The 26555-nt window shown below is 37.7% G+C and overlaps 1 protein-coding gene across 4 annotated transcripts in view; it reads left to right on the top strand.

The window, feature by feature from the left end:
• ERICH1 (glutamate rich 1) overlaps window positions 1-26555 on the top strand; it is a 103472-nt gene that overhangs the window by 61213 nt on the left and 15704 nt on the right. The window contains exons 4-7 of one of the 4 annotated variants that reach the window (XR_012653317.1): window positions 6011-6388; window positions 8857-9051; window positions 13657-13838; window positions 26177-26195. Coding sequence is in view for 2 of the 4 variants with exons in the window: in XM_075049242.1 (XP_074905343.1) it covers window positions 6011-6388; window positions 8857-9051; window positions 13657-13730 (647 nt within the window). In the remaining 2 variants the exon portion in view is untranslated. Of the gene's footprint in view, window positions 1-6010; window positions 6389-8856; window positions 9052-13656; window positions 14780-26176; window positions 26196-26555 lie in introns of those variants that run through there. The other 3 variants (XR_012653316.1, XM_075049242.1, XM_075049243.1) reach the window with 3 other exon arrangements.

The raw sequence follows: 26555 nt of genomic DNA, 5'->3' as shown, positions 1-26555 counted from the left end.
AGCAATCAAAAAGCATTAAAATTATGGCAACTATTAGGGTAAAAAGTACAAAAGAAGGAGCATCATTATACCGCTTTATAAATCCAAAGTGCACCTTATCTTGAATGTGGTGTATGGCTACTGTTTGACACAGGTTATAGTGCTAGTTAGATGTTTGTTGTGACCAAGTATGGTTCCTCTTGTGGCAGGAGTTTGTCATAGCTTATGAGTAAGAGAAATTAATCTGTATATACAGTCAGATAAACATTAGGATTGACGACTGTTGCAGACAGTGATATCTGCCTTTACTTATTATTGTCATTACCATTTATTGGATTTGCTTTTAATCCAAGAGCTACTACTCTGTTGTGGTAGGCAGTGTATATGCAACATTTGCCAGTTTTATATGAATTCTTCATTTGTGAGTATACAAACACAGTATGAATGAACAAATAAAAGACAGTCCCTATCCTAAATGGCTTCCAGTATTTTGCAATTTTCTCCAGCATCAAAACTGTTGTAGATTATTAAAACCTTTGAAGTGGGTTTTTTCCTGATTTCAAATGATGTTTTGAAACATTTTTAAAAAAAAAAAAAGTGTAAAAATATTAACATCATCTTCTGCTTCTGAGATCTTTTCAGTTTTGCTTTTATTCTAATGAACCATTACATTTTATTGCATTTGTTAGCCACAGCTTTTCACTCTTGGCTAAATTGTGGCTGCTGATATCTTAATTGGCACTAAAAATCACATTATATTTTTCCTTTGCAAGATCCTAAACCAAAATTAAATTCCTCTGCATTGACTGCTTGGTACACCATGGAAAATCCATCCAGTATATCAGGGAGAAGAAAAGAGTTTAAACTGGATGAAAAATCAGGAGAGGCACATGTCCTGTTTCAGATGAGCAAAAGAACAAAATTGCCATGAACAACATCTAGAAAGCCTACTGTGGAACTTGGTCCTTGAGCAGGAGAGCCGCCTGCCATACTTGAGTCATGATGGGCACATTGTAGAGCAGATTTCTAAAGCTCAGAAGATATTCTTTGACTATCTTTTCCTCGGTCTGCTTTATCTCCCTCTTTTCTTTTTTTTTTTTAAATGTGCTGTTCTAAAGGTTTGTTCTAATAATATTTAGGGACCTGATTTTTAAAAATCCCTAGTATCATTAGCTTTTTATCAGATACTGGAAGCCAGACTTCAGTTTAGCACGCTGTGGAACTTTGTATACCTTAGGCTTGCAGATACCTAAGTAAATAGCCTCCCATTTTTCATTATCTTATATGATGCTTTCTCTGAATGTTTCCATCCACCATTGTCTGAAGGAACTGAAATAATGCAGATAAACTTGAGGAAGTTCATCTTTTCAGTCACAGAGTTGCCAGCAATGTGTTTATGCTGATGGTTAGTCTGGATGGGAGGAACAGTCAGCTGCTGCTGTTAGCCTATGCTAAGTTTTGTATTTAATCTCTTTGTGTCTCCAGCTGCCCTGACGATGAATACAAAATAACTTGCTAATATAATAGAAGTTAATAAATAAAAGTCAGCTTATTCAGAGTCTTGATGTAAATCATTATTTTTATTATTTTCTTTTTTTTCCTTGAAGATATAAACTGGATGTGCTGACTTTTCATTACCAAAATTCAATAAGCAATATCTATAAACTGAGTCCTCTATTTCATTTTAAGTCTGGTTTTTTGACATATTTCTGCCTCTATTCTGTTAAGGAGACATGCAGTTTGCATGGAGAAAACTTTTTAAAGTTTCAAGCCAGATGAGATAGGCTGTTAGAAGATTACTTTCTTTTGGTGCTGACTTTCCTTTTCAGGCTACTCATTGCTACTTCCATATCATTCTGTCAGGCTAGTGCAACTGTGCAGCTGCATGGTAAACTGCATCAGGAAGCTAATCTAGACTAAAAATTATCTGGGGAAAAAAAAACAAACAAACCAAAAATGGTTGTTTTTAACTCTGAGCAGTTTCTGAGGAGGGTGTTCTTATTAAGGCTGAAAGAAATGCTTATGAAATGATGACCATGGCTGGAATATGTATATAGGCATTCTGTTTGGAAGCCACTTTGCTCAGTCTGAGAGGGCACTAAGTCCAGACTAAACAGGTTAAAGACAATTGCTTCTGGATAATTGGATTATGTGATAAATTAAGCTACTTGTGGAGCAGAGATGGGTCTTAGGAGGGAGAGAGGTGACAGGCCATTATGGAACAGAAGGAGAAGAATCATCAGCTCTTGTGAAATTAGGACAAGCTGTAGCTGCAGTTGTGGCTATAGTTAGTATGGTCCAAAAGCTGATATTCCTATCGACGTTGCTTAAGTATGTATTCAACACATTACTAAGATTACTTATGTAGTATATATTCCCTGCATTTGTTATAATTATGTTGCTTTAACTTAACAAACCTCTTTAGTCAGTGGGAAGAATTACTGGAACCAAATTCATATCTATTGTAATTTTATCAGGCCTCCCTACTGGTTTGAAATGTAAAGGGTCAGTCAAAAGTCTTTTTTTCATAAAACAGTGGATTTTGTTAATTAGTAAAAATCAGTCTGATGAGCAGACTCAAGTTAAGAAGCACTTTCCTCTATACTGTTAATTCTTGTAAAAGAGACTAATTCTTCTCAGTTGTTGCAAGCATCTAGTTCAAATTCATTGTCTACATTTCCTTTGTAGTTAATGGAAGTGGAGAGAGAGATGAAGACCTTCAGGGTGCATTTCCATCCCAGCTGGTTTAGGATGAGGTAAATTGCTTTCTGAAGATGGTAGCTAGGGTCTCTTGATTTATCAGAGGGAGCATAGGTCTAAGTATGCACTAAGTATTTTCTTTTCAGACAGCTAGTTGTGGGAGTGAGTCCCACTGAACATGTCATTTGTTAAGATCATTGTGTGGGCTGTGACCTAAACATTATGGTTTATATTTCTTGCACAACTCTTATTTATATTTTAGCATAGCTGTTATATAGTCAGCATGGCTACCTGATTATAAACAACCGGTTCTTGAATCCCATTAAGCTCTTGGCTCCTGTGCATACCACACACACGTGAATTCAGTAAGCTAACTGTACCGTTTGTAAAACAAGTATTTACTTTCTTCTGTTTGTTTGTGAAACTGCTCAGATTAATTAGATGTCACCTTGTTCTTGCATGAGGAGGCATGCAAGAGCCCATTTTATTACTCTTCATTTCAAGTCAAATCATACAAATCTTTTTGGAGCTTCTTTTTCTGGTAATTTTTGTGAGAGTCCTCCTCTTGTCTGCCAAAGTCTTACTGTGCTGGTATTATGCTAAGAAACATAACGTTACAAGCTTGAAGAGTACAACAGATTTGTATAATAGCTTGGGAATATTTTTCCTATTATTTTCCATCCTCTTTCTTATGTATGCAAACAAGGTGTTTGCTGTTTTGATCACTGATACCCACAGAGCAGATGTTTTCATTGAGCTTTCCATACTGATGCATAGGTCTGGCTTTTGTTTTGTTTTTTCCTGAGCTGGTAACAGTTCACTCTAACCCTAGCAGTGAGTTGTTCAAATTAATCCCTTTTGTATGCATTGCTTTGCATTTGTCAACATCTAATTTCATCTGTCCCTGATGTTGAATCACCAGTAGCTCCCACACATGGAGCAGTAGATACTAAAGAGGTATTAAAATATGTGGCAAAGAATGACAAAAACTGCTAAAGGACTGCCAGTTTAACTTCTCAGGAGAACTAGGTAAAGTCTTGTGTTTGATTTGTATTCTGTGTTGGAGGAAACTCAGCACAGTTCTGATTTCCTTTCAATCGAATATTTATCTTAATAACATACACATGGGAAGACTACATTCATTCTGCCTTTTGACAGCTTCACCCTGGTCTCTTCAGACCTTCTGCTGTCCTGAACTACCAAGGATAAGCAGACTTTTGGATTTGACTCAAAACATCAATTATCTTAAGCCATGTTCTGCCTTCTGCACCATTTTTTTCAAGTGGCTTCAAACCAATTGAGGGTGCTTGGCTGCACAACAAGCTGTAGTTTTGCTGAGATTTAGTGATTCTTGGATGCTTAAAGAGCATGTTGGGCCACTTTGCTGAAAGCACAGATTAGAGTAGCTTTATTAGCAAACAGTGTGGTTCAGGTTAACAGAGGGCTGAGAAATTTTATGGAACAATGTATCTATGTTTACAGTGAAATTCACCTATTATAACACAAATACTCCCATGAAAATCCAAATTAGATCTTAAGATGAAACATTGATGTTTTGTTTATAGCATCTTTCACCATTCATATCTGCCTTCAGTTCTGATATTTTATTCCTACAGGATGACACAGACGTTATTTTTCCCACATCCCATATGTCCAAATCATGTATAAAGATATTTAGCTCAAATACCATGCATGCAAAACATTCCACACTGTGGGTACGAGATGACGTTTGGTGTGTCTTTAACGTGCTGTAGTGTTCAATTACAATACAGCAAATTTATTTTTATGCAGCCTTCTTCATAGAAAGTATGGAAAATTGCTTTGCAGTGAGTCATCTGTCAGCTAAAGAACTAAAAGTCTTGTAGTGATATTTAAAGAGAGAAAGTGGCTCAGAGCTGACAGAGTTCAAGACAGAAAAAGAAACAGAAATGAAAGAGAGGGCCTCCAACCATGGAGAAAATAGAGGCAAAGACTGGTAGGGGGAGGAGTGATGAGACAGCCAAAGAAGCTGAGAATGTCAGAGGCAGTTCAGGAGACTATGCAGATCATTTGGAAACAAGCATTGAGCTTCAGGTGTCTCTCCTGCATTACACCAGCATTAGCCAAGCAAAGATTCTTTGACCCTAAGGAAGTGGTGGAAAACCAAGTAAGTAAGAGAATGGCTTAAAACCAGATAAATAAGAGCACTGGGCTCGGTGCACTGTGAGGAATTCAGAAACATGCAGGTAAAGGTTGAGGGAAGGGTAAATGGCTTAACTTTCTAGAGCAAGATATTAGAAGAACACTGGCATTCTGCACTCCATGATGTTTAAACGTGGGAGGATTTTGTTAGACCATGAAAGAGGGAATTTTAGTTAATTAGGCAGGAGTTATCAGCATGAATGTGGACGTCAGCAGCAGTGCAGCAAAAGAAAGATGGATTCTGGCAGTCTTCCCTTGCTGGTTCCAGGAGGACTTACACTCAGAAGTGAGCGTGTGGGAGAGGCAGTTCAGGGTCAGAGATGACTTCAGAACTCAGGCTTTGTGCACAGGGATAAGATCTGAGTAAAGAAGCATGAAAGCTGTCTTGGAGAGCAAGAGGGACTTCTTTCCCTTGACATTTGAGCCTTTTGAAGAGTTAGCTAGTAAGGAAATTATAATGTAGCAAGGGAATGACAGAACCAAGACAGGCTATTAAAGAGATCAGAGATTACTTGCCAAGGTCACTGTTGCCTTGCATGCTTTCCCTATAAAGTTGATGTCCAAAGCTGAGCTAGCAGTAAGATATCCCAAAGGAGGAGGATGTTTAAGGAGGAGAAAGTAGAAGAATCAGAAACAGATGGCTGGTGTTTTTAAGGCACAGCGCTATTGTGGAGGGATATTGTAGATATAAGCACTATCATCTTTTATTGTGAATTACATGCATTCTTCTTGCGTTCTTGGTCAAGTCTACCAACTGGTGGTGTGGGGCTCTTGGGGGAGTTCTCTCATCCCATGTCCCCCAGCCTGCCCATACTGGTTTTTACCCTGGTGATTCTTTTGACCTCACTCTGTGTATAGAACCATATTATCTACCTTAAGAAAGTAAATGTGATGTAAAGTATGTAGCACAAAGGAGAGTACGGTCTTTATTGAAAGCAGAAGGGAAAAGAACTTGTATTCTTACTCAGTGCATTCAGAAAAGTTGGCTTTGATATTGTAGTACTGAAAGACATTCTAAGCATAAAAGTAAGGTTAGAGCCACTTAGACATCCCAGAATTTGAAGGGAGTAATATTTCATTGTATGCAGTTCCAGAATGCTTATTACAGATCTCCTTATTTACAACTATCATGTCTCTTTTGAATCTGCAGTGGAGGAATATCAAGGACAAACCAAGAGAAAGCGCCTTCGAAGGAAGAAACAAAAGAGCAGTTTGGAAAACTCTAATAATTTACATGGAGAACAAACAGAATCTGGAATGCAAGAGACTATTGTTCAAGATAATTTACAGCTGCAGCAGATAGACAGTCCCAAAATAAGCAAAAACAAAAAGAGGAAAATGAAAAAGAAGCGACAGAAAGAAAAAATGAGAGCAGCTGGCTTGATAACAAAAACTACCGGTGTCGATTTTACATATCAGCCTGACAAAAACAACACAGAAGAAGCAGCAGGCTTAAAAGACATAGATGAAAAGGCAGATAGCATTCTGGACTTCCTGCAGGCAACACAACAAATTTATTTTGCTGACAGTATGTACCACTCATTCTCCTTTCTTTTCATGAGTTTTACCATGTAGGGGAAAATAGATGTGCACTTATTATTGCTGTAGAATGGGCCAAATCTACTAGAGAATTGTCTCTTTTGAACTTAGTAAGACATGTGAGTACTTAGTATTTGTCCCATTTTCTGGTGTGTACATGAATATGTAAGAATCCACATCAATGTAAAAAAGTGTGGTCCTAATCCTTTTGCTTCTTTGTCTTTGAAAATATACATAATATTCCTTGCTCTTTTTTAAAACATTCTAATGCCCTTGGGGTAAATGCAGTGGTTAAAATGGACCAAATTATTCTTTCCTGTGCAAGCAAACATCCAGAGGATTACTTGCTTTCAGAGAGCTTCAAATGAGGGCAATAATTGCGATCCTAAACTACTTTCATGCTTACTATCTCTGAACCAACCTACTTTTCAGAAAGTTCTCCTTCCCAGGAAGACATTTATTTGTAATATATAGGGAAATCTAGACAGACAGCATCCAAGAGGAAAGGGGAAGATATTGTTGGCACTGAGAAAGTGTAGTGGCATAAAGCACTTGTGAACTAGATGAATGTGAACTGATGCTCAATGCACGTTCCATAGCACTTTAGAAAGAACTGCATGGATGTTATCCCTAATGACCTACTGAATGTTCATCTGACCACTAAAATCAGAGAAATTCCTACTGTATGTTTCTTCCATTGCCTTCCTAAAAAGCTGCTTGTATGGTGCTTATGTCATAAATGCCTTTCAGAGATAATACAGTTTTAATGGCAAAAGCACTATAGTACTTATCTGTACATACACCAGATTATGTTGGTATCATCTAGAATTAAATATGTTTTCTTAAGGGCAAGCTGGTGTGTCCTTTGGTTGCTCAGCTCAGAACATAGCTTTAAAATGATAATTGTTTTGTAAAACTGGAAAAAAGCAGTGAAAAAATTTTCAAAGTGCATGGCCTTGAGTGTCTTTGTGGAGCTGAATGAAGAATATTAAACAGTTTACATACCTGTATGAGTCCATGTTAAGTCAGAGCTGTCAGCTCCTAGTCCCATAAAATTCATCTTTAGACTACAGAATTACTTTAAAAACCCTGTTAAGATGACATCAGGGATTTCATGTTAATTTTTTTCTCAAGATTTATACATAGAAATTTCTTTGCTTAGTGTTAAATTTTTTCTGCTGTGTCAGGTCTTCATACTAAGCCTAGCATTGGAAATCCATCCTACCTTCTGGCTAATGTATTTCCATCATCAAAAATAAGAATTTTACTACTTCAGTGTATGGCTAAGTAAATGTAGGCTAAACTACATGCATTTGCTGTAGAGGAACTCCAGAGTAACTGAGCAAGATTGCAAACTGGGTTAACAGTTCTACTGTTAATACATGACCCAGAACAGAAACCTGATCAATTTTCCACAGCTCTGTTGCATGTTGAATTTTAAGAAAAAGCGTGGAGCTTCCAGCTTTCCTGGAAGTAAAGTTAAGGTTTTAGCAGTAGTTGACAGACTGACTGGGCCTGGTGTCGAACCTGCAGATTGGAAGGTTGAGCCAGTGAGGACCTTGGAATCCACAGAGAGAAATTCTCTGGTAAAAGAAAGTTCATCTGCAGATAAGATGTCACATCCATAAATCAGAGTGTGACTAACTTTCTTGTTAGGCAAATCCCAGTTTATATATAGATCTGACATTATGCTGTTTGCCTTTTCTAGTTGAGTGACTTTAACACTCCCTATTTTTTTTAGATAAAATTGGAAGCCATTGCTTTTAGCAGCATTTTCAAATGGTCACATTGGATTATACTTCTTATACTTATGTCAGAAAGCTGAATCGGGAGAAATCTGTTCTTCTCAGCTGGCTTGCTGGTAAAAGCCAGAAGAATTAAAGACAGTCTGATTAAAGGGATAGACTATACATTGTTACTGGAATGGAAGAATGAATTTATGCTTCAGTACTGTAGAAACAATGTATGTCCTTCTCTGTTGTCTTGCATGCTGTAATACGTGCTTTTAAAATAAAAACGTAAAAGTACAACAACAAGATAATTGGATGCCTCCAGAAGTGCTTTGCAGTAGTACCACAGAGTTGTTCCCTGTCTGCACATATGTGTGCATTTTTATAAGTAGTGTGCAGAAAGCAAAAACACAGTGCTTTGGCCACAGTATGGTTTCTTCATCACACCTTCTTCCTGTGCTAATCTTGAAAATTTAGATTCCTATTGTATTCCTGTCACTATGAATCGTTTTGTCCTTTTTTACTTTCTAAATTTGATACTTACCCCTCTTACCATTGTTTTAATATTTAATGAAAAATGGGAGGAGCAAGCTGCTCTTTAGTACCTGATATTTGTTTGTAAGTTGTACTAAAAAGGAAGATGCTGTCTTTGAAAAGAAGGTATCATAAGGAAAATACTCTGTGCTCATTGAATATTTTTAATGTAGTTTTCCAATTGTTTTTCCAGATAAATCAGAATGCACGGATTCTGCTGTAAATTCAGCAACTGCCCAAGAGCTTTTACAATATCTTGAATCTCGCACCATCTCTTCCTCAGATGTGACTCTTCTACATCAGCTGAAATCCCTTGTATTGCTCCAGGATATCGAGAGATTGAAGGATGCTTTGAAACAATTCCAAGAACAATCCATGATGCCTCCTGGTAGGTACCATTCACTTATGTTCATTCACTGATGTCCTTTTTTGTGTGTATTAAAATTCAGTTTTGTCACAGGTTTTTTTATTAGGAAGCGGTAAATAATTATATAGTGGTACATATATGCTTATACAAGATTTGAAAGCATAGTTCCCACTGAAAATACAGTGATTTTCCCTGTTTCTTGTTTGGTTACGATCAATACAGAAACTGCATACTTTGCAGCAACTAAAGAGTACAAGATGATTCAGGGTCTTAAAGCAGTATTTTTTAAATCTTAACTGTTTTAAGATTTAATCAGGTTTAAAGCATATTTTTAATGCATTGTAGACTTCTTCTATCACAGGAGTTAACTTGTTTATCTTGGAGATTTTACTCATCCAGTTAAGGATTAATTTTACATGCATAAGAATCAATAAAGTCCATTATTTCATTTCTTCTCAGTCACCTACATGGCTTCTTTAACACATAGATTTTGCATACCAAAGTTTCCCTTACAGCTTTGTTTTTGTTTAAATATAAATCTCTGGTTTAAGTTTCTAAAAAATACTGTTGATTACGTAAAAACGTGAAGTCACTTTTTATAATAAATGATATTATAAAGTCATTCATTAAAAGAAAAATTATTCTGTTACTAAATCTTTTCATCCCTGAGGCACAAGTCTGATTTCATTCATGCTCCTTTTGTTCTCTATTATAATCCCTATAATTTTAGTAGAGTTTCTTCTTGGACAGTTAATAGTTCCTCAAGTGAATGTGGGATCAGCATGTAGTCCATAGACGGTATAATAATTCATTTTCCAAGTAATCTTCATTTAAACAGCCATTGTTACTTGTCATTAGTCCATGAGTTGCAGCATCAGCCAAATCTACAAGATGTACTGAATTTTCTTGCCTCCCAAAGAATTTAATCAGAGTTGAGAGCACTTGCTATGGCACGAGAGAATCTCAGCCATTTTAGATTGTGCTCTAAGTCTTTTGAAGAGTAATGACTGAGCTGGTAGTAGCATGGTAACACAGTAAATAAGATCATAGCCATCAGAGGCTTAGCAATAACATTCAAAGAAGTGACTACTGCTTGTAACGTCATTAAATACTTTACTGCATGACAGTGGCTAAAGATCCCAGTCACGACTGGAGCCTACTGCATGCTGTGCATTGTAAAAACACAGAAAAAAGAGAATTCCTGCCTGTAGAGTTGGTTAACGGATACATTTTGAAAAGGACACTCTTACAAAAGTACATATGTATTCTTTAAAGTGTAGATATGGAGTATGACAACGATTAAGGTTCTTATAGATCTGAAGTATCCACATATACATGGAACAAATTCCTTCTGTGCATTCAATAATTAATTTCAAGCCTAGATTCTGTGATCTTAATTATAATCAGATAGTCTCATTGGACGTAATACACATTTGCAAACTAAGTAGGACTCAGCAGGAATAGTGGTAATGGTATTGGCCCTTTATTAAATAACCTAATTCAGCTTCTGTTGATTAAACCAAAATGGAGCTGCTGAAGTGACCACATTCAGGATGTTCCTTACAGGCTTTATCCAAATTCTACTCATTACAGTAAGAACTCTGTTTGGTTTTGCAGCCTTGAGGCAAGGCACTCTGTTTACTTTTATATAGTAGAAATGTCAAACTGAAGAAAGAAAAGTAAACAAAAGCAAGTTAGAAACAAACCCGTGCAACTACCCTAATTTTCTGATGTATGTATTTGTCACTTGAAAAAGCAGAAGACAATTTTCTGAGTGATTTTTAAAATTCATTTATGTTTCTGCTGATAGAGTCTGAAATTGTTTACTCTTCCAGTTGATTTTTTTTTTTTTTTCCTAGTAACTGTTGTCACTCCAGGCTCATTCCAAGTTCACGGTGGTGTAACTGTAGAGTTGATTTGATATTTATGAGGTACAACAACATAAGAGGAAAATACATTGTTATAAATTATTAAAGGATAAATAAACACGTGCTAGATATTAATTTGCCTCAGCAGAGTTTAATAATAGATTCCATTTGTAATTCAGGAATTTCTGTGAGTGAGAATATAGTGCTCTGAAATTGTACCTTGAATTAGGCTTTTGATTATACTTTTTTTCCTACTTTTGTCTTAAAAATAGGTCATCTTGCCCAGTTTTTTTAAACTTTAGATTTCATTCCCAATTAACAGGTGATAAAAGTTATTACAAAAACTTGTGTCTCAGCAAATTCAAGTTTATGAAGATAAAAATGTACAGTACATCATAGTATTCTCAATTTTTTTTGCAAATTTGTCTTTTTTCTGTTTTGTTTATTTTTACTGGGGCATGATGGACTAGAAAAAAGGTCATTCCTTATTAACATTGTGAAAAGAAAATAATTTTTCTTAATTTTAGCAAGTTGTATTATTTTTACAAAATAAACCTATTTTATTCCCTGTAGTTCAAGAAGCGGCATGTTAACCCTTTTCCCGTGGTTATGATTTTACTTAAGATGCCAGCATCAAAGGCATAATAATGGGTGCTATGTTTTGTTGAGTTTTATCTTTAATTCAAGGCTGGAAACAGTAGGAAAAAAAGGAGAAATAATCCATCTCTTTCATGTAAGTGCACATTCTCCATTAATAAACTTTACAAAGCAAACATACCATTATACATCTTTCATTTCCTCAGATATATATATGTTATGGTTTAATCTAGTTTTCCACTGGGGCCACCAAGTCCCACTTGGGAAGTTTATGCCTACTGATGATAAATTTGCTTTTCTTAGTAACATTTTACAGACCCTTTAGAGTAAAGCTATGGGCTGCCCCAAGTCTGCAGACCACAAATTGAAAACTACTGGTTCAAGACCATGTTTTGGTATTTCCTTCACACCTCTTAGCATGTTACTCATGCTAAGGGACTCATGGTTCAAGCAAAAGAAAAAAGAAAGGATGAAGAAAAAAGTTTATCTTAAGCTCTTAGATCCCACTATTTGCAGTCATATGAAAGAAAGGTCTAAGAAGGTTGGTGGTAGGGTCTGAAAAATTTTGCAGGAAGAGGAAGTTGCTAAGGAGATGGAAACAGAAAAGTTATCAACATTAAGGTATTATTTTTAACCCTTCATTTAAATGAGAAAACATACTTGAACAAGAAAATCTCTATGGTTAAGAGATACTGGTTGTTCTGTCTAGTTGTCATCCTCCATCAACTTACCTTGTACTTTGTGCTTCAAGTTACTCCATCAAGTTACCTTCGACCTTGTACTTCAGCAATCATACAAAGTTGAGGTTGGTCAAGAGTTTTTGTCTGAACATGGCTATTTAAAGTGTCATTGTTCTCAGACTGTAAAAAAGAACAAAATGTCCTATTACTATTTCCACTTATTTGGTAGTCTTTAACAAAAAGTACTTACCTCTACCTAAAGTCTTCTATAAATGCAGGGAAGAGAATGTTTAGAAGTCAAACAGACACACCTTTCTCGCGGTGGGGCTTTGCTGATCTCTGTCAGAAAGTCAGTGGCTGTTTGCAGAAGGAAGCCAGACATGGTCCTGCACAGTGCAGTGGGCAACGGAGAAGACGTGTGACTGGAAGTAATGCTCTATTTGCTGGTAGGAAACTGTAGCTTTTGAAATGAGGGCTACTTAATTCCCATTTCACATCAATTATTAAAGCATAGGTGATCGCCTAATTAAAAAAAAAAGTCGTTATCTCCTAATTTATGAACTCATTCAGCTTCTACTCATCTCATCAACTTCATTCCATTATCTATTAACATTTTCCCTTTGTTGGTGAGTATCAAGTCTCAAATATACTCTTCCCTTGTTGCCTAGGAAATTATCGCTCACAGAAGAGCTAGAAGCTTCTTTTAACTGCCTTTTTTTGGAGAGTTGTCCTTTATATATGTCTCCATTGCAGGGGGCTGGAGGGGTATATTTTGCAGACTAGAAGTAATACAGTTACTGTGTGCCAACAATGCACAGGCTGGATACACAGAGGCCCTAAAATGATTGAATGTAACCTTTTTTTTTTTTTTTTTGAATGAACATTCAAAGTAAAGGAAATTAAATGTGAAAGCTATGTTAGCATAACATTATAGAATCACCTTAAATGTGATATTATGTGATAGATGTGTAGAAAGTCCTGTTGTTAAAAATAAATAAAGTCACATAGATAATCTCTGAATTAAGACAGAAGCCATGGCACTTTGAGGCTTTAATGCAGCTGTTCTGTACAAAAAGACTCTTTCTCAACTAGGGCTTCCAGGTGCTATTGTAAGTTAAATAATAATGTGCGAAATTACTCTCCAGACAGAAAGTAGTGGAGAAGATTGCATTCTTTTAGCCCTACCCATATGATCATGTCATTTTAATCTCCTTTTTTTCTGAATTACTGAATCATAACAAACAGGACATTCCAAAATACAGAACCACAATTGTTTCTCATACAAATAACTGACCTCCTAAAACAAAATGCACTTGTTTATCTAGAAATTCATATGTATTAGTCTTCAAGCTCCAATATCTGCATTGGTCTTACTGACATGCTAATATCGAATGGAAACAGATGTTTGCACAAGTCTTTTTCTTTAATGTTCAGAAATGTCATAGAGGTATTTCAGAAGGAATGTGTTTTCTTTGTTTCAGATCATACCAAGATAGTCACGTCTCTGTTTCACTACTGGATTACAGATATCCTTCCTGTGAAGAACAGGAAATAAAGCCTTGCCTGTGTCCATATGCCCAGGGTTAAAATTTAACATACAAACTCTTAACCAAGTAGCAATTGTTCAGGAAGAGCAGTGTCAATACACATTCTACACCTTCAGGTAAATGAATTATTTTTCTGTGTTATAAACTCCAGAAGACAATAAACAGGGTATAACTACATGTGATTTTTATGTTTGGTTGGTCAAGAATATGCATATGCTGTGTGGCCTGAGTCTTCAGCTGGGTTAGTATGTACATTTTGCTTTGGGATAAGGGACTTATCTGGAATCATAAAGTCTGTATCAAGTATTTTGTTTAACAAGTATAGTATCTTTTTGTTGTTGTTTATAAATTGATTGTGCCTTTCTGGAAGTTTTGTTTCTTGATTTTTCTTGTTTATCTGATATATCTCTACCTGAAAACCAAAAATACATTTTTATATTTAAATCTAAGCAACAATATGTCTGATGAATGTATTTTTGCTGAATAAACTGCTAAACTATGGAAACAGATAAATTTCTACATGTGGGTTGTGTAGATATTTCTTGGAGCTTGGAGAATGTTGGCATTCAGAACTATTCCACGGCCCAGCCTGTTACAATCTGATGGGCTTCACTGATGGCAGAATTACGGGACTAGGTTCTCTCACTGATTACTGTATAGGCTTTCTGCAACTGAATTTACCCATGTGTAGATGATACAGTAGGTAATATCTATGGTTGTAAAATGATTTGGAATTCTGAAGAAAAAAATGCTTCGTAAGTGAGAGGCTCTTCTCTCAGCTGAGTCATTCACCTGATAGGTGATACAGAGCAAACCATTTCTCATATTTTAGTGTGTTAGCTTCCTCATCAGTAGGATAGGGGCAACATATTTACCTCCTCCAAAATGTGCTTGTAGATATATTACTGAGTAGACTGTATAAACATTGCATGGGGTTTTTTATTTTGTTTTTTTTATTATATTGCCTGATATATCCTATTGCAAGGCATTGGTTTTAGTGATGCTCAAAAATTTATAATAAAAATACAGTCATACCTATTTCTCATTAATTGAAGAAGTTAAAAGGGGTTCTCTATCATGCTAAAGGATTGCAGGTACAGAAAAAATGGTCTTATGGCTAATGCAGCTGTGTGCGGCTCGGGAGAACTTGAGTTAGGTCTGTATCTCTGAGGAAAGATATTTAAACCAGACTTTGCAGAGGGGAAACTAATAGTGTGTTCCCTGTTTTAATGCTCCTGCCTCGGTAACACATAGGTACTGAACTGTAGCTGTGACTTTTCACTGAGATGTTGTGTGCCTCAGTCCCACATCTGGAGAATGAGGAAAATATCACTTGAGTGTGAAGCACCTAGATACTTTATTGACACACCCCACAGGAAATTAATCACTTCATCCTCAGATTAAGGTTTGAATGTCATACAGTAAATGAGGCCTAGGAACTGCACAAAAAGGATATGCAGCAACTTATCATCTGTCCTATACGCTGAAGATGAAAAAATAAATGAGATCATGTAATTAAAGACAGTATTTTGAAACACAAGTACAAACCAGGTCAAATTAGGACCATACAAACAATTGTAGCACCTGCATTTCTGATACTGGAGTGGCTGCACTGAAGGATGTTACAAGGCTACTGCCTTGGATGGACCCCAGGACCTGGGCATTCCTCCTCCTTGTCCTCTGGATCCAAGGCTGGTGCACCTGGAGACCTGGATGTCTCTCAGTCCCACACTGATGGAGGTGACTGCAGCTTTCATCTTTCCAGGCTCACCTGGTACTGAGGCTTAGCACATATCTCAGGGACACACGGACAGACACACACACGGACAGACACACACACGGACAGACACACACACAGACACAGACACACACACGATGCTTACATGGCTGACTACACAGGCTGCCACAGACAGGGCACTGCCTTTAACAACACCCATGAGTAACCCTGCCAGGACTCACATAAAACACGAGTACTGTCATCTTCTCTGACTGATTGGAATTGAAGTTCACAAGTGGAAACGCTCACACCTACACTTCCTGGATTCGCAAGCTTTACCCCCATTCGCAGATCCCTCGAATACCAGCACAAGCCCCTAGCCTCTCTCATATCCCTGCCTGCATCCTGGATATATCCTAGATATATTTATCCTATATATAAGATATTTTTCCTGGATCCCAGCCTGACACACGCTATCACACGTTCACACACTCATTTCACAAGCACTCACACACTCATGTCACAGCTTTGTTTATTGCTTTGATTTCTCTTTATTGTTTCTGTTTAAGTGGTTGGCCATTTCTCATAATATTAAAGTGATTTTTTATAATTAAGATTAATTTTAAATAGCTGCATACAGAGGAGCAGATTTGGGTATTTTGCTGAACAGAATATTTTGTACTATCAGTAGTCTAATCCCAGAATGTGAGTAAAATTTCTCAGGTCAAAAATGTGCTTTCCTCGAATCAGGTAATAATGGGGAACAGATTGCTTTCAGTCTCTCTTTTTTCCCTTTACTTTAACCACTGTAACAGCCTTATATTGTGCAGAAATCAGCTGGTCCTAACAAAGCAAGCCTGGGAACAGTTTCAGAGCGTAGCTAGTTAGAGTCAGTGATATCTGATGTCTTTGTAAATGACCTGTGATAGGAGCTGAATCTTACACTTATCAGACCTGCCACTATTACACTAACAAGGATTATAAAGAAGAGAGGATAAAGTAAAATCTGAGATATTGGAGAGTTTAGAAAATTGGACCAAATTCAAGCAGATAAATTGTAGATTGTCATTGTAGATAAATGCAATCGCATAAGAATGTGTTTCTTTCTGAAACAAACGTGCCAAACAATGGTGTGCTGAACTGCAACCTGCATAAGGACACTTAAGAGCAATACATGAAAGAATACAGCAGATAGGTACAGTTTAAAAGCAAAAGAAATGGACATTACTTATCCTATAACAATATCAATTAGGCAATGTACTAAAAATGGCAGGGTGGAAGGATTGTTTGGTTCCATGTTTAACATCCTATTTGCAGTCAAAAGATTTCATACACAAGAATTCTAATACCTGGTCATTTTTCTGTGCTGCTTCTCTTAAAAAAATGGCACTGAATATCCCTACACCTTTTATGGTTTATTTGAGCAGTGGTATAACCAACACGGCTGGGATATGAAAACTGAAAAATTTAAATTAATATCCACCAGTGAACACAGTGTGTTTTACATTCCACAATACGTGGCTCCTTCAAGATAGCAATGAAACATTTATCGCTTTGGATTTTCATGCTAAACTCATAATTGGCAAAGGAGATGGCCTTGAATTTTTGCTTCTTCCACATCATTCAGTCTAATGACTGTGCAGTATCATGGAATTTCTGAGGCATGGAAGAGTTTTTTTAGTGGACTTTGTATCAGAGAACTCCAGACTGAACTGTACACACACCCTTATCAGCATATTTCAAACTTCTGGGAAGATAGAACTTTAAAATTCTGTTTTTAAAACCTACACAGACTCCAACAGTAGGAAGAATTTAAGGATCGACTACAAAGTAGCCTGCATGTGGCTTCAAGACTTAACTTTCTAGTTTGCATGATTAAACATTACACAGTAAGGAAGGAACAGCAGCACAGTGGGAGAGAAATCAGGCTCTGAGTAGGTGGTGGTCCCTTCCCTAGGCTCTGTGTACAAGGAACACCACAGAGGCTGGAGTAGTTTTGGGCATCAGTAGTAGTGAATACCTGGTCACTACACGTGTATGCAAGGGTATGAGTTCAAAGCCATTATCTCTGTATATAGGTACATGTTTTATTCTCAAAATTGCCTGTAAGACCCTAATTCTTTCTTTTGTGGATATGTAATGTGGGAATCAGTCTCTAATGTTACAGATTTTTACTGCTTCATAAATGGTACAATATTTTATATAGTACTTTACAATCACATAGAGTTATAAATTCCTTAATGAATTTTCTATGACAGGTGGCTTTTCTCCCCTGCACCAGTGCAGGGGGTACTACTCAGTAGGCTGAATCTCTGAAATGACATGGGGGGAAAAAAGGCTGTAAAAACAAAGATAAGGAAGGAAACAAGTGGTGAGTAACAGCATGAAGGCAGAAAATTGTTAAGCTGTCTTTGACCAAAGAAAACATACTTCACTCAGTAATATCTGGTATATCATAAAACCAGTCCACAGCCGTGGAGTAGAAAGTGGTGTGTTATGCTTGTACAGTATGCTACACATTAAGTATAATAACAAAGAATCATAGTGAAAAAAACAGCAAACTGTAAGATTTGAAAAATGCATTGTATTTAATATTTAGGCCTACCTTAGGTTGTAGCTATGTAGATTTTGTGATTAATTGCTTCAGCCCTAGATTGCACCTAAGGAGGGCTGCATTGCACATGTTTATGCAGCTAATTTAGCTTCAGTGTTAACTACTTTATCCTCTGCATTGCATCTAAGTAAATTTCGTTGAATAGGCTAATTATAATGTCTGAGTATTTCACAATTTTTAATATATGTTTTTCTTAGATGAAAAAAATGTGAATTTTTAAACTGCTAGATATATGCTAAACTAAGCCATGGGGGAAAACCACTACATAAGTATAAAGGAGAAGCAGAAATTTACAGGTGTGGTATATGTTTCCTATCTCTCACGATCTAGGTAAAAAACTATATATTTTATGATTATTTGAAAACAGTGTATATGTACCACAGTCAGTCAGGGTCAAATATATAGCTATAATAAGTACGTTCTCCAAGTTGAGTGCTTAACTTTGTAGAATTAATAGTCTGTAGTCATTTTAATGAACTGTATACATTTGTAAAATGTGTAAGCAAGCTGTAGTTCTCTTTTACGTTATTACTGCAATGCTACATCCTGGTTTAGGATACATAACACAAAAAAAAGTGTTATGTAAGATTCAAGAGGACTACACAAAAACAGAGAAGGAATGAATCTGGGGTTCAATACCTTCTTTTCTTTTGCATCAACCCTAGGCTGCTTTAGATTGCATCAAGTAGAGGCTGCTTTTCTTCACTTCAAGATCTTTGCCAGTCTTCTCAGTCCCTCAGAGAGTCAGTGTACAGATGATTCTTCCATCCTCTCAGCCTCTGGTATTAGCTTCCATCACCCACATGCTATATTTTCAGATTAACACATTTGTGCTTTTTCCCACAATGCCTTCCACAGCTCTCTACAGACCAGTCTTTATATCGCCTTCCATTCCTTCTTTAAAACTCTCCTTTGCCATGATGCTGCCCAAAAGCTTGGCAACAGCAGGGTCAGCAGTGTGCTAAGGCAACTGCTTACTCTGCTGACTGATGTTGCCTTATTGTATCTGTGTTCTCCTACATCAATCTGCCTATTTTCTCATCTGTTTTCTCCTTTCTTAAACTAGTAGCAATTTGATGCAGGGCTTGGGCTGCTGCACAGCACCTAGCACAACAAATTTCTATTACATCTGAGGTGCCAACGTGCTAGGGGAATGTAATAGACTTAATTACAATCAAGAATATGCTAGAACATATAGGCAAGGCTGCTGATAGTTAAAAATGGCATAATAATTTTACATTGCGCACATGATCAGTCTAGTAAAACAGGGACCTGGTTCTCCCTAGTAGACACTTTGGAGGCAGTGTTCATGTGCAGCTTGCTAAGGAGAGCTTGGAGGGCATGCAGGGTGGGATTAATTTCTCCTAACTTCAGATGTCTGCAGAGTAGATGTTTCCATCTGAGCTGCCTATCCTAGAGAACTTTATAATCACTGGGACGAAATAGATACTTGTACAGCCCAATATAACTGATTGCTTCTAGATGTCTATTTTAGGATAAGAACAATGGTACAAATAGGAGAACTTATGTCTTTACGTTGACTGTTATGGGAGAATTGACAGGTCAGATGGAAACACCTGCATTGCAGGCATCTGGATCTTGTAAAAAAAATTCATTTACTGCACCTGAGAAAGGGACAGGAACGTACATGTTGCATGACCAAATCATCACCTGCCCCTGGTTCTGGTCTGGCAGTGGCAAGCTCCTTCAACTTGGATAGGGCTGTGACCCTCGCTCCTTGCTGCTTTCATACCTTCCATTGGGAAGCCATTGCCTGGGAGTAGTAAAAGGGAGAAGGAGAAGAAGAGTAAGGAGCTGTTGTACAGCTGTGCTTGGAACTCACCCAACACAAGCTGAGGAGCTGCTTCTCCTGCTCTTCCTCTTGTTCCTTTCATGCGATCATGCACAAAGTGGCCTCGGCCACTTCTGAGGTAGGCTCAGTAGAAGATTGCTGTGTGATTTAGTCCTCCTCCCAGCAACAATAATGAAGTGGAAGTGAATATAAATGCAGAGAGGAGTAACCATTGCTAAGAATATCAAACTGATTACCCATTACCTGTGTTCTAGAGAGTGAATCAAGAGCAAATATATTTATTGCAGAATCACAAGAGTAATCACCAAACTCTGTAGACATAATGATAGCTGTTTGATCTCTGTCTGGCATGTTGGAGCTTAAAATGAAGGTCATGTTCAAATCTGATTGGAATTCAGGGAAAGCATCTTAGCTTATTACCATTACTATAGTGCTGGATTCTATTTACATTGGTAAACAGTTTAAAATACTTGACATGTTATTCAATTAAATCTGTGATTGCTAACTGACAGACCAAAGTGCATTGATTTTTCCAACCACATTAAGCTAAGTACATGGCACAGTGTTTCATTAGCCTGTCTGCTTAACCCTTTCACATTAATTCAATTACCCAGTATAAAATTAAAGTGTAAAATATTAAATAACTCTAAATTTCTAAATTAGAAGGCGTTGCAAGACTATATTCATCTCAATAGTTTCTGACATATATTTATTACTGGGTGATTTACAATCTGCTACAGATCACATTGTTATCCAGATGGTAAAAGTCACTCAGAAAGTTTTTTCTCTGTGCTCAGTAAATTGATAGATTCATAGAGGGTAAGACTAAAAAGGACATGAGATTATCTTCTCTGACCCCATCTAGATCCCTGGTCATAAATTTTCCTTTTACTTCAGTGTGAAGACCAGTAACTTCAGTCTGACAAAAGCACAATTTGTGGGTTTTGCTAAAGCAAGTCTTCTGCAGAGACAGGCAAGCTTGATTTAAAGACATCAGGAAATGAAGACATACCCCCTTCTCTGGTCATTTATTCCAGTACTCAGTCACTCTCACAGTTAGAAACATGTGCCACATTTTAAATTTGAATTTGTCTAGATTTAACTTTCAGCCATTAGTTCTTGGTATGCTTTTCTTCACTAGATTAAGTAGTCCCTCACTAGCCACTATTTTCTGTCTGTGAAAGTTTTTGAACACTGTAATCAAGCTACAATGCAACCTCCCTTTTTGGTACCCTAACCATTATCTCTTTAAATTATTTTATTTAAGGCATTTTCTACGGCCTTCAAATTGGTTTTGTAGCTCTCTTGTACATTCTGTCCATTTTTTTTCCCACCATTTAGAGAACAAGTGTGCTGGAACTGCACATAGAACTTCATTTGAAATCTGAGCAGTGCCAACTTTCGTACTCACTACTCCATTGTTTGTGGGTCCACTTTTTGCCATAGGATTGTACAGGTGTCGTGGTTTAACCCCAGCCAGCAACTAAGCACCACACAGCTGCTCGCTCACTCCCCACCACCCAGTGGGATGGGGGAGAGAATTGGGAAAAAAAAAGTAAAACTCGTGGGTTGAGATAAAGGCAGTTTAATAAGACAGAAAGGAAGAAAATAATAATTATGATTATGATAATAACAATAACAATACAATTTCAATAATAATAATAATAAAGAATTTGAATATACAAAACAAGTGATGCACAATGCAGTTGCTCACCACTCACCAACCGATGCCCAGTTAGTTCCTGAGCAGTGATCCCCCCAGGCCAACTCCCCCCAGTTTATATACTGGACATGACGTCACATGGTATGGAATAGCCCTTTGGCCAGTTGGGTCAGCTGTCCTGGCTGTGTCCTGTGCCAACTTCTTGTGCCCCTCCAGCCTTCTTGCTGGCTGGGCTCGAGAAGCTGGAAAATCCTTGACTTAGTCTAAACCCTACTTAGCAACAACTGAAAACATCAGTGTGTTATCAACATTCTTCTCATACTGAAACCAAACCATAACACTATACTAGCTACTAGAAAGAAAATTCACTTTATCCCAGCCGAAACCAGGACAATAGGGAGTCCATGTTGAATTATTTGTTACAGTAGACAAGTACTCTTGGAATTTATTGCTCTCCAGGATTTAGGCCCTGGTTCCATGCCTCTTGTTCTTAAATGTCTGACTTTCTGTTTGGCTGTATTAACGTTAATTTTCTTTGACTATGTCTAGATTAGTAAATGATGGATTGTTTTGTGTGCCTGTACTGCTTTCATTAGTATCGACTATCTGCTGATCTTGATGTCATCTGCAAATTTTACCAGCAATGATTCTATGTTTACTTACAGATCATTAATAAAAATGCTGAATGGTTTCAAGTACTAGTACTAATCTTTATGGGATCCAAAGAGAAATAACATCATTCTGTCATGATTCCCTACTTACACCTTCTTTTTGAAAACAGAAAACTGAGATCATCTACTAGATTTCTAATGTATTTGACATGTACTTTAGTGTCTTATATGCTTTTTTTGTTTTGATCAGAAAGTTATGTGGCACTACGTAACTTTACAGGAGTTGTCTGCTGCTGCCAACAAACATTTCTTCAGTTTTCTACAAGAACAAGCTTTAATTTTTTAATGTAAGGATAAGAGTCCAAACTAAAGACAATGTACAAAAAAATACAGAATTGTGGTTTAGAGTATGTTTAAGGGGAAGCAGAATAATCAAAAAGTATTCAAAGTAAATAGCCTCTCAAATTTGTCTTATGTGTTTTCAATTTGTTGCTCTGCGGGGAATGATTTGCATTAGTTAAGAATGATTGTTGTGAAAGATTACTTATTTTTAAACATCAAAGGATAATTCATATTTCTTTCTTTTCCTGCGAGATGTGATCCATAACTTTAGTTATGAAGGTGTCTAGTGTGTACATTATCTGTTGTGTTGCATTTCTTCCAGCTAGTAATTGAAAGATCCTTGCAGTAAGTTCATTAACTACTGATGAAAAAAAACCAGGCTTGAGACTTAGAAGTTTCCTTAGGAAGTTGCATTCACAGTTTTATAATGGGATCTGCAAATTTTCAGGTTTTTACAGAAGCAGTTCTCTGAGCAGATTTCCAGGCCGCAGCATAGGCATGTTAACTGTCAGTATCAGCATTACCTATCTAAACCCTAAGCTATTGTTGGAGACCAGTGTAAGGATTCATCAGAGATATTAATCAAACTTCAGCTTAGTCTCCGAACTTCTGCTGCTCATGGAGTGCCAAGCTGCAGTTGGTATCATGAATCAAAATACAGGCAGCATTAGCATTTTCTGTTGGAGCTAGACATGGCAGAGAGAAGTCCCAGTTACTCTCGGCCCAGAGCTGTCACAGTCTGGAGAGAAGGAGGAGCAGATTCTCAGGAGGATCTTTGTATGAGACAGAAGCGCCTGTGGGATTCCCACTTCATTGCAGTGGCTCATCACCCTCATGGTTCCCTTTAGTCAAGGCTGTGTCACAAGCTGGCCCCAAAGCTACACAATGGAAAAACAAAGGAGGAATAACAGCATAGCAGCGCAGTAACCAGCAAAGTCACAGTAAGGCCAGTTAGTAGAGGAGCTAACCATGAAAGGAAAAGGATTTTAAAACAACTTGCAACTGGAAGTACCACTCCTGCACCAGCGGCAGGAGCCCACAGTTCAGAGGCAGAAGAGAAAACTGAAGTGTTTTGTACCAGAAATTGCAAAAGGAAAAGAGCCAAAGATAAGAGATATTCAAAGCAATACATTGATTTGTTTTCTCAATGTGGGTAAAGCTGGTGAATGCTGTTCTGCTGCTATATTTGAGGAAAGTCTAATTGCCCTAGCCAGAATCTGACCTGTGGCTGTATAAACCCCTCGCATACAAATAGCATAGAGCCTCTGGCTCCCAGGTTCTGTCTCTCTGCTAACACAGAACATGCCTTGTAGGATTCTAAAAGTTCCTTAACTCCCCTACACTGGAAGCCTTAAGGAAAAAAAGCAGCGTTTCTGTTCAAAATGCCCTGGTAGCATCCTTTCTTTCAGTCTGATTCCCTTATGCATAAGCAAAAAACATCAAAGTTCGCTATCAAGCCAAAAACATTTCAGGTGTCCTTGTCAGGGTACCTGAGACACAAAGACTTAGCTGACTGTTGTGTTTCTAGAATTCCCATGCCCATCCACTTTCTCCATAATTTGCAAGGCTTTGCCTTGTTTCACAGAGTGAAAAGCTGTCTTAAACTACCTTGCAGGTACCATAGGATGGGAATCTGAGCCCAACTGGCAACAATGACTTACTGAGGTGATGTGAACAGGAGGGAAGGAGAGATGGGGCTAGATGAGCGTAGCTTTTCCCTTGTAGGTTACGATGGTGATTCGCAGACCTGTTCTGCTCTGTGCTCAACAAAATTCTCATGGATAACCTGAGACTTGCACTTTCAAATGAGAGTGGTGGGAAACTTAGGAGGTAAAAGTTACAAAGATGAGACGGTGTTGAGCAAGTATCTCTAAGAGGATAATCAGTCTTTTGATTAATAACTAAGGGTCCTCTCTATCAACCTTGATGCAGCTCCAGTTGTCCAAGGCTGATCCAAATCATAGGAGTTACTGATATCCAGAAACCATAGATGCTTTCTACAGCAGTCTCTTGCACGGTATTTTGTTTGAAACCAACCAAAGAACTCTGAAAAGAACCCTATAATACTACAAAAACCATAAAACTGTCTGTTAGAAATCCATACTAGGCCAGTCTTTGCCACTTTTTTTTTTCCTGAGCCCCTAAATTGATGTTATTTTATGTGAATATCCAGGATAAGCAATTCCCCTGAAAACCTACCCAATAAAAACATTCTACCCACAGTTTCTGTTCCTTCTCTTCTCTGGGTTCAAATCTGATTCCACAAACCTGAATATTATCTCAGTGCATGGAATGGTGTGCTCATATTGCCATTATGCCCTGCAGGCATATTCATTCCATTTCCCAATCTGGCAGCCTGTGCTTGTGAGCAAGAGTCATTACAACTGAGCATGCTGTTCTATGGTATGCCCTAAGGCGGTGGAAATGACTGCGGCCCAACTCTCAGCTCAAGAGTACTGTGCACCAGGATATTAACTATAAAACTGGCAATATTGTTTTGGTGCAGTCTTCCTCCAGGCGCCCACAAGACAGATGGGTTTATCACTACACAGCCATTCACCTCTGCATTGCAATTGGGAAGAAACACAAACAAATTTCCAACTATCTTTGCTAAGCAATTTTACAGCTGTCTCTCTGAAATTAAAGCACCCTCCCTTGGTTGTGCTTTGCATTTTTATAGTGTCTGGCAATTTTTTTTCCACGATGCTACACTCAGGCTTCCACAGAGTTTTTAATGTTCACAAAAATACATGACACTAAGTTAATGAAGATGAGTGCTTCAGACTGTAGTGAACCAAGCAAAGGAGGATTCTGCATAATCTGTATGATTGGACACTTCCTGTAGACCAGTGTAAAAACCCAAATTGTCTCTGGTAGGGAAAGATTTTTGTATAAAAGATCATAGGCATGAATTGATATACACCTCATGGAAAGCAGAGCCTATACGAAGGTTTCAGCCCGCAGCCCCTCAGTCCTGTTCCTCCTGAACTGAACTGTGCACTGGTCTTTAAAGTGGTATGAGCCAAGGATTGAAGCAGTGCGTTTCTCAGTAACTGAGTATCTGTCTTTGGCTCAAATGAGTGGAAATCCATGAACATGTCTCTCAAGTTGGAGTGAGTTTTCCATCAGAGTCAAAAACTGGTCAGAGTTAAATTTTAAGATGAAGCAGCCAGGGCATTTGCACCCCCTGGCAGTTGTAGTACCTGTGCTCCAGTTTCCAAATAAAGTTGACACAAACTTCCTATAAGTGAGAGGTAAAGCTGAACCATGCTTAACTAGTAGTACCACCTTGCTCTCAGGGAAAAGCGGTTGGTTGAGATGTCTATATGCTGTGAAATGGGAAGAGCTTGCAGTCAGCTCTGGAAGTAACTTGCAAGGTGGGACTATCTGTCATAGCAGCTCCTAATTCACAGAGAAGCCGAGCACTGAAAGCAGTCTCTTTGCCTCCAAACTGGAGAAGTCAATGTCTGACAATCAGCAAAAATCTTGTTGACAAGGCTATGATGCAGGAAGGAGGTAAAAAACTCAAAGAAGTATTTTTTTTCCTTTGTATGTTGGGGCAGGGGGCAGTGAATCCTTAGCTTTTCCTACCTTGGAGGAGTGTAGGAAGACCAGAGGAAGCCCTCCCTCTAACGCTTGAGTGAGGAAAGAAAGTCCCAACAGCTTGTATTTCAAACCCTCCATTTGTCTGCAGGTCTGGGAAGACAATGGAAGTGTTGATAAGAACACAGTAACATGAGTGGGAGAGGAAGACATATAGAGGAAATAAGGAAGCAGGGAAGAAGAATAAAAGGACACATCCGACTTGAAGATCTCTTTTCACTCAGTTTTCATAAAGAAAATTTTCCAACTTTTTGTTATAACCTTTTTGCCCTTTCCTGTATCTTTTTCAAGTCTGCTTCATCCTTGCAGAGATGGGAGGACCAAAACTACCCACATTATTAAAAATGCAGGTTCATGCATTTTTTGAAGTGTGCTTTGATATGTTCTTTAGTCCTTTCCAAATAATTTGGTTGCTTTTTTGGCCCCTTACTGGGTACCAAGCTGACATCATCATAGAACTCTTCCTTCCT

This window comes from Buteo buteo, chromosome 17 (genome assembly GCF_964188355.1).
Source record: "Buteo buteo chromosome 17, bButBut1.hap1.1, whole genome shotgun sequence".
NCBI lineage: Eukaryota > Metazoa > Chordata > Aves > Accipitriformes > Accipitridae > Buteo > Buteo buteo.
This window is presented reverse-complemented; position numbering and strand designations above follow the sequence as displayed.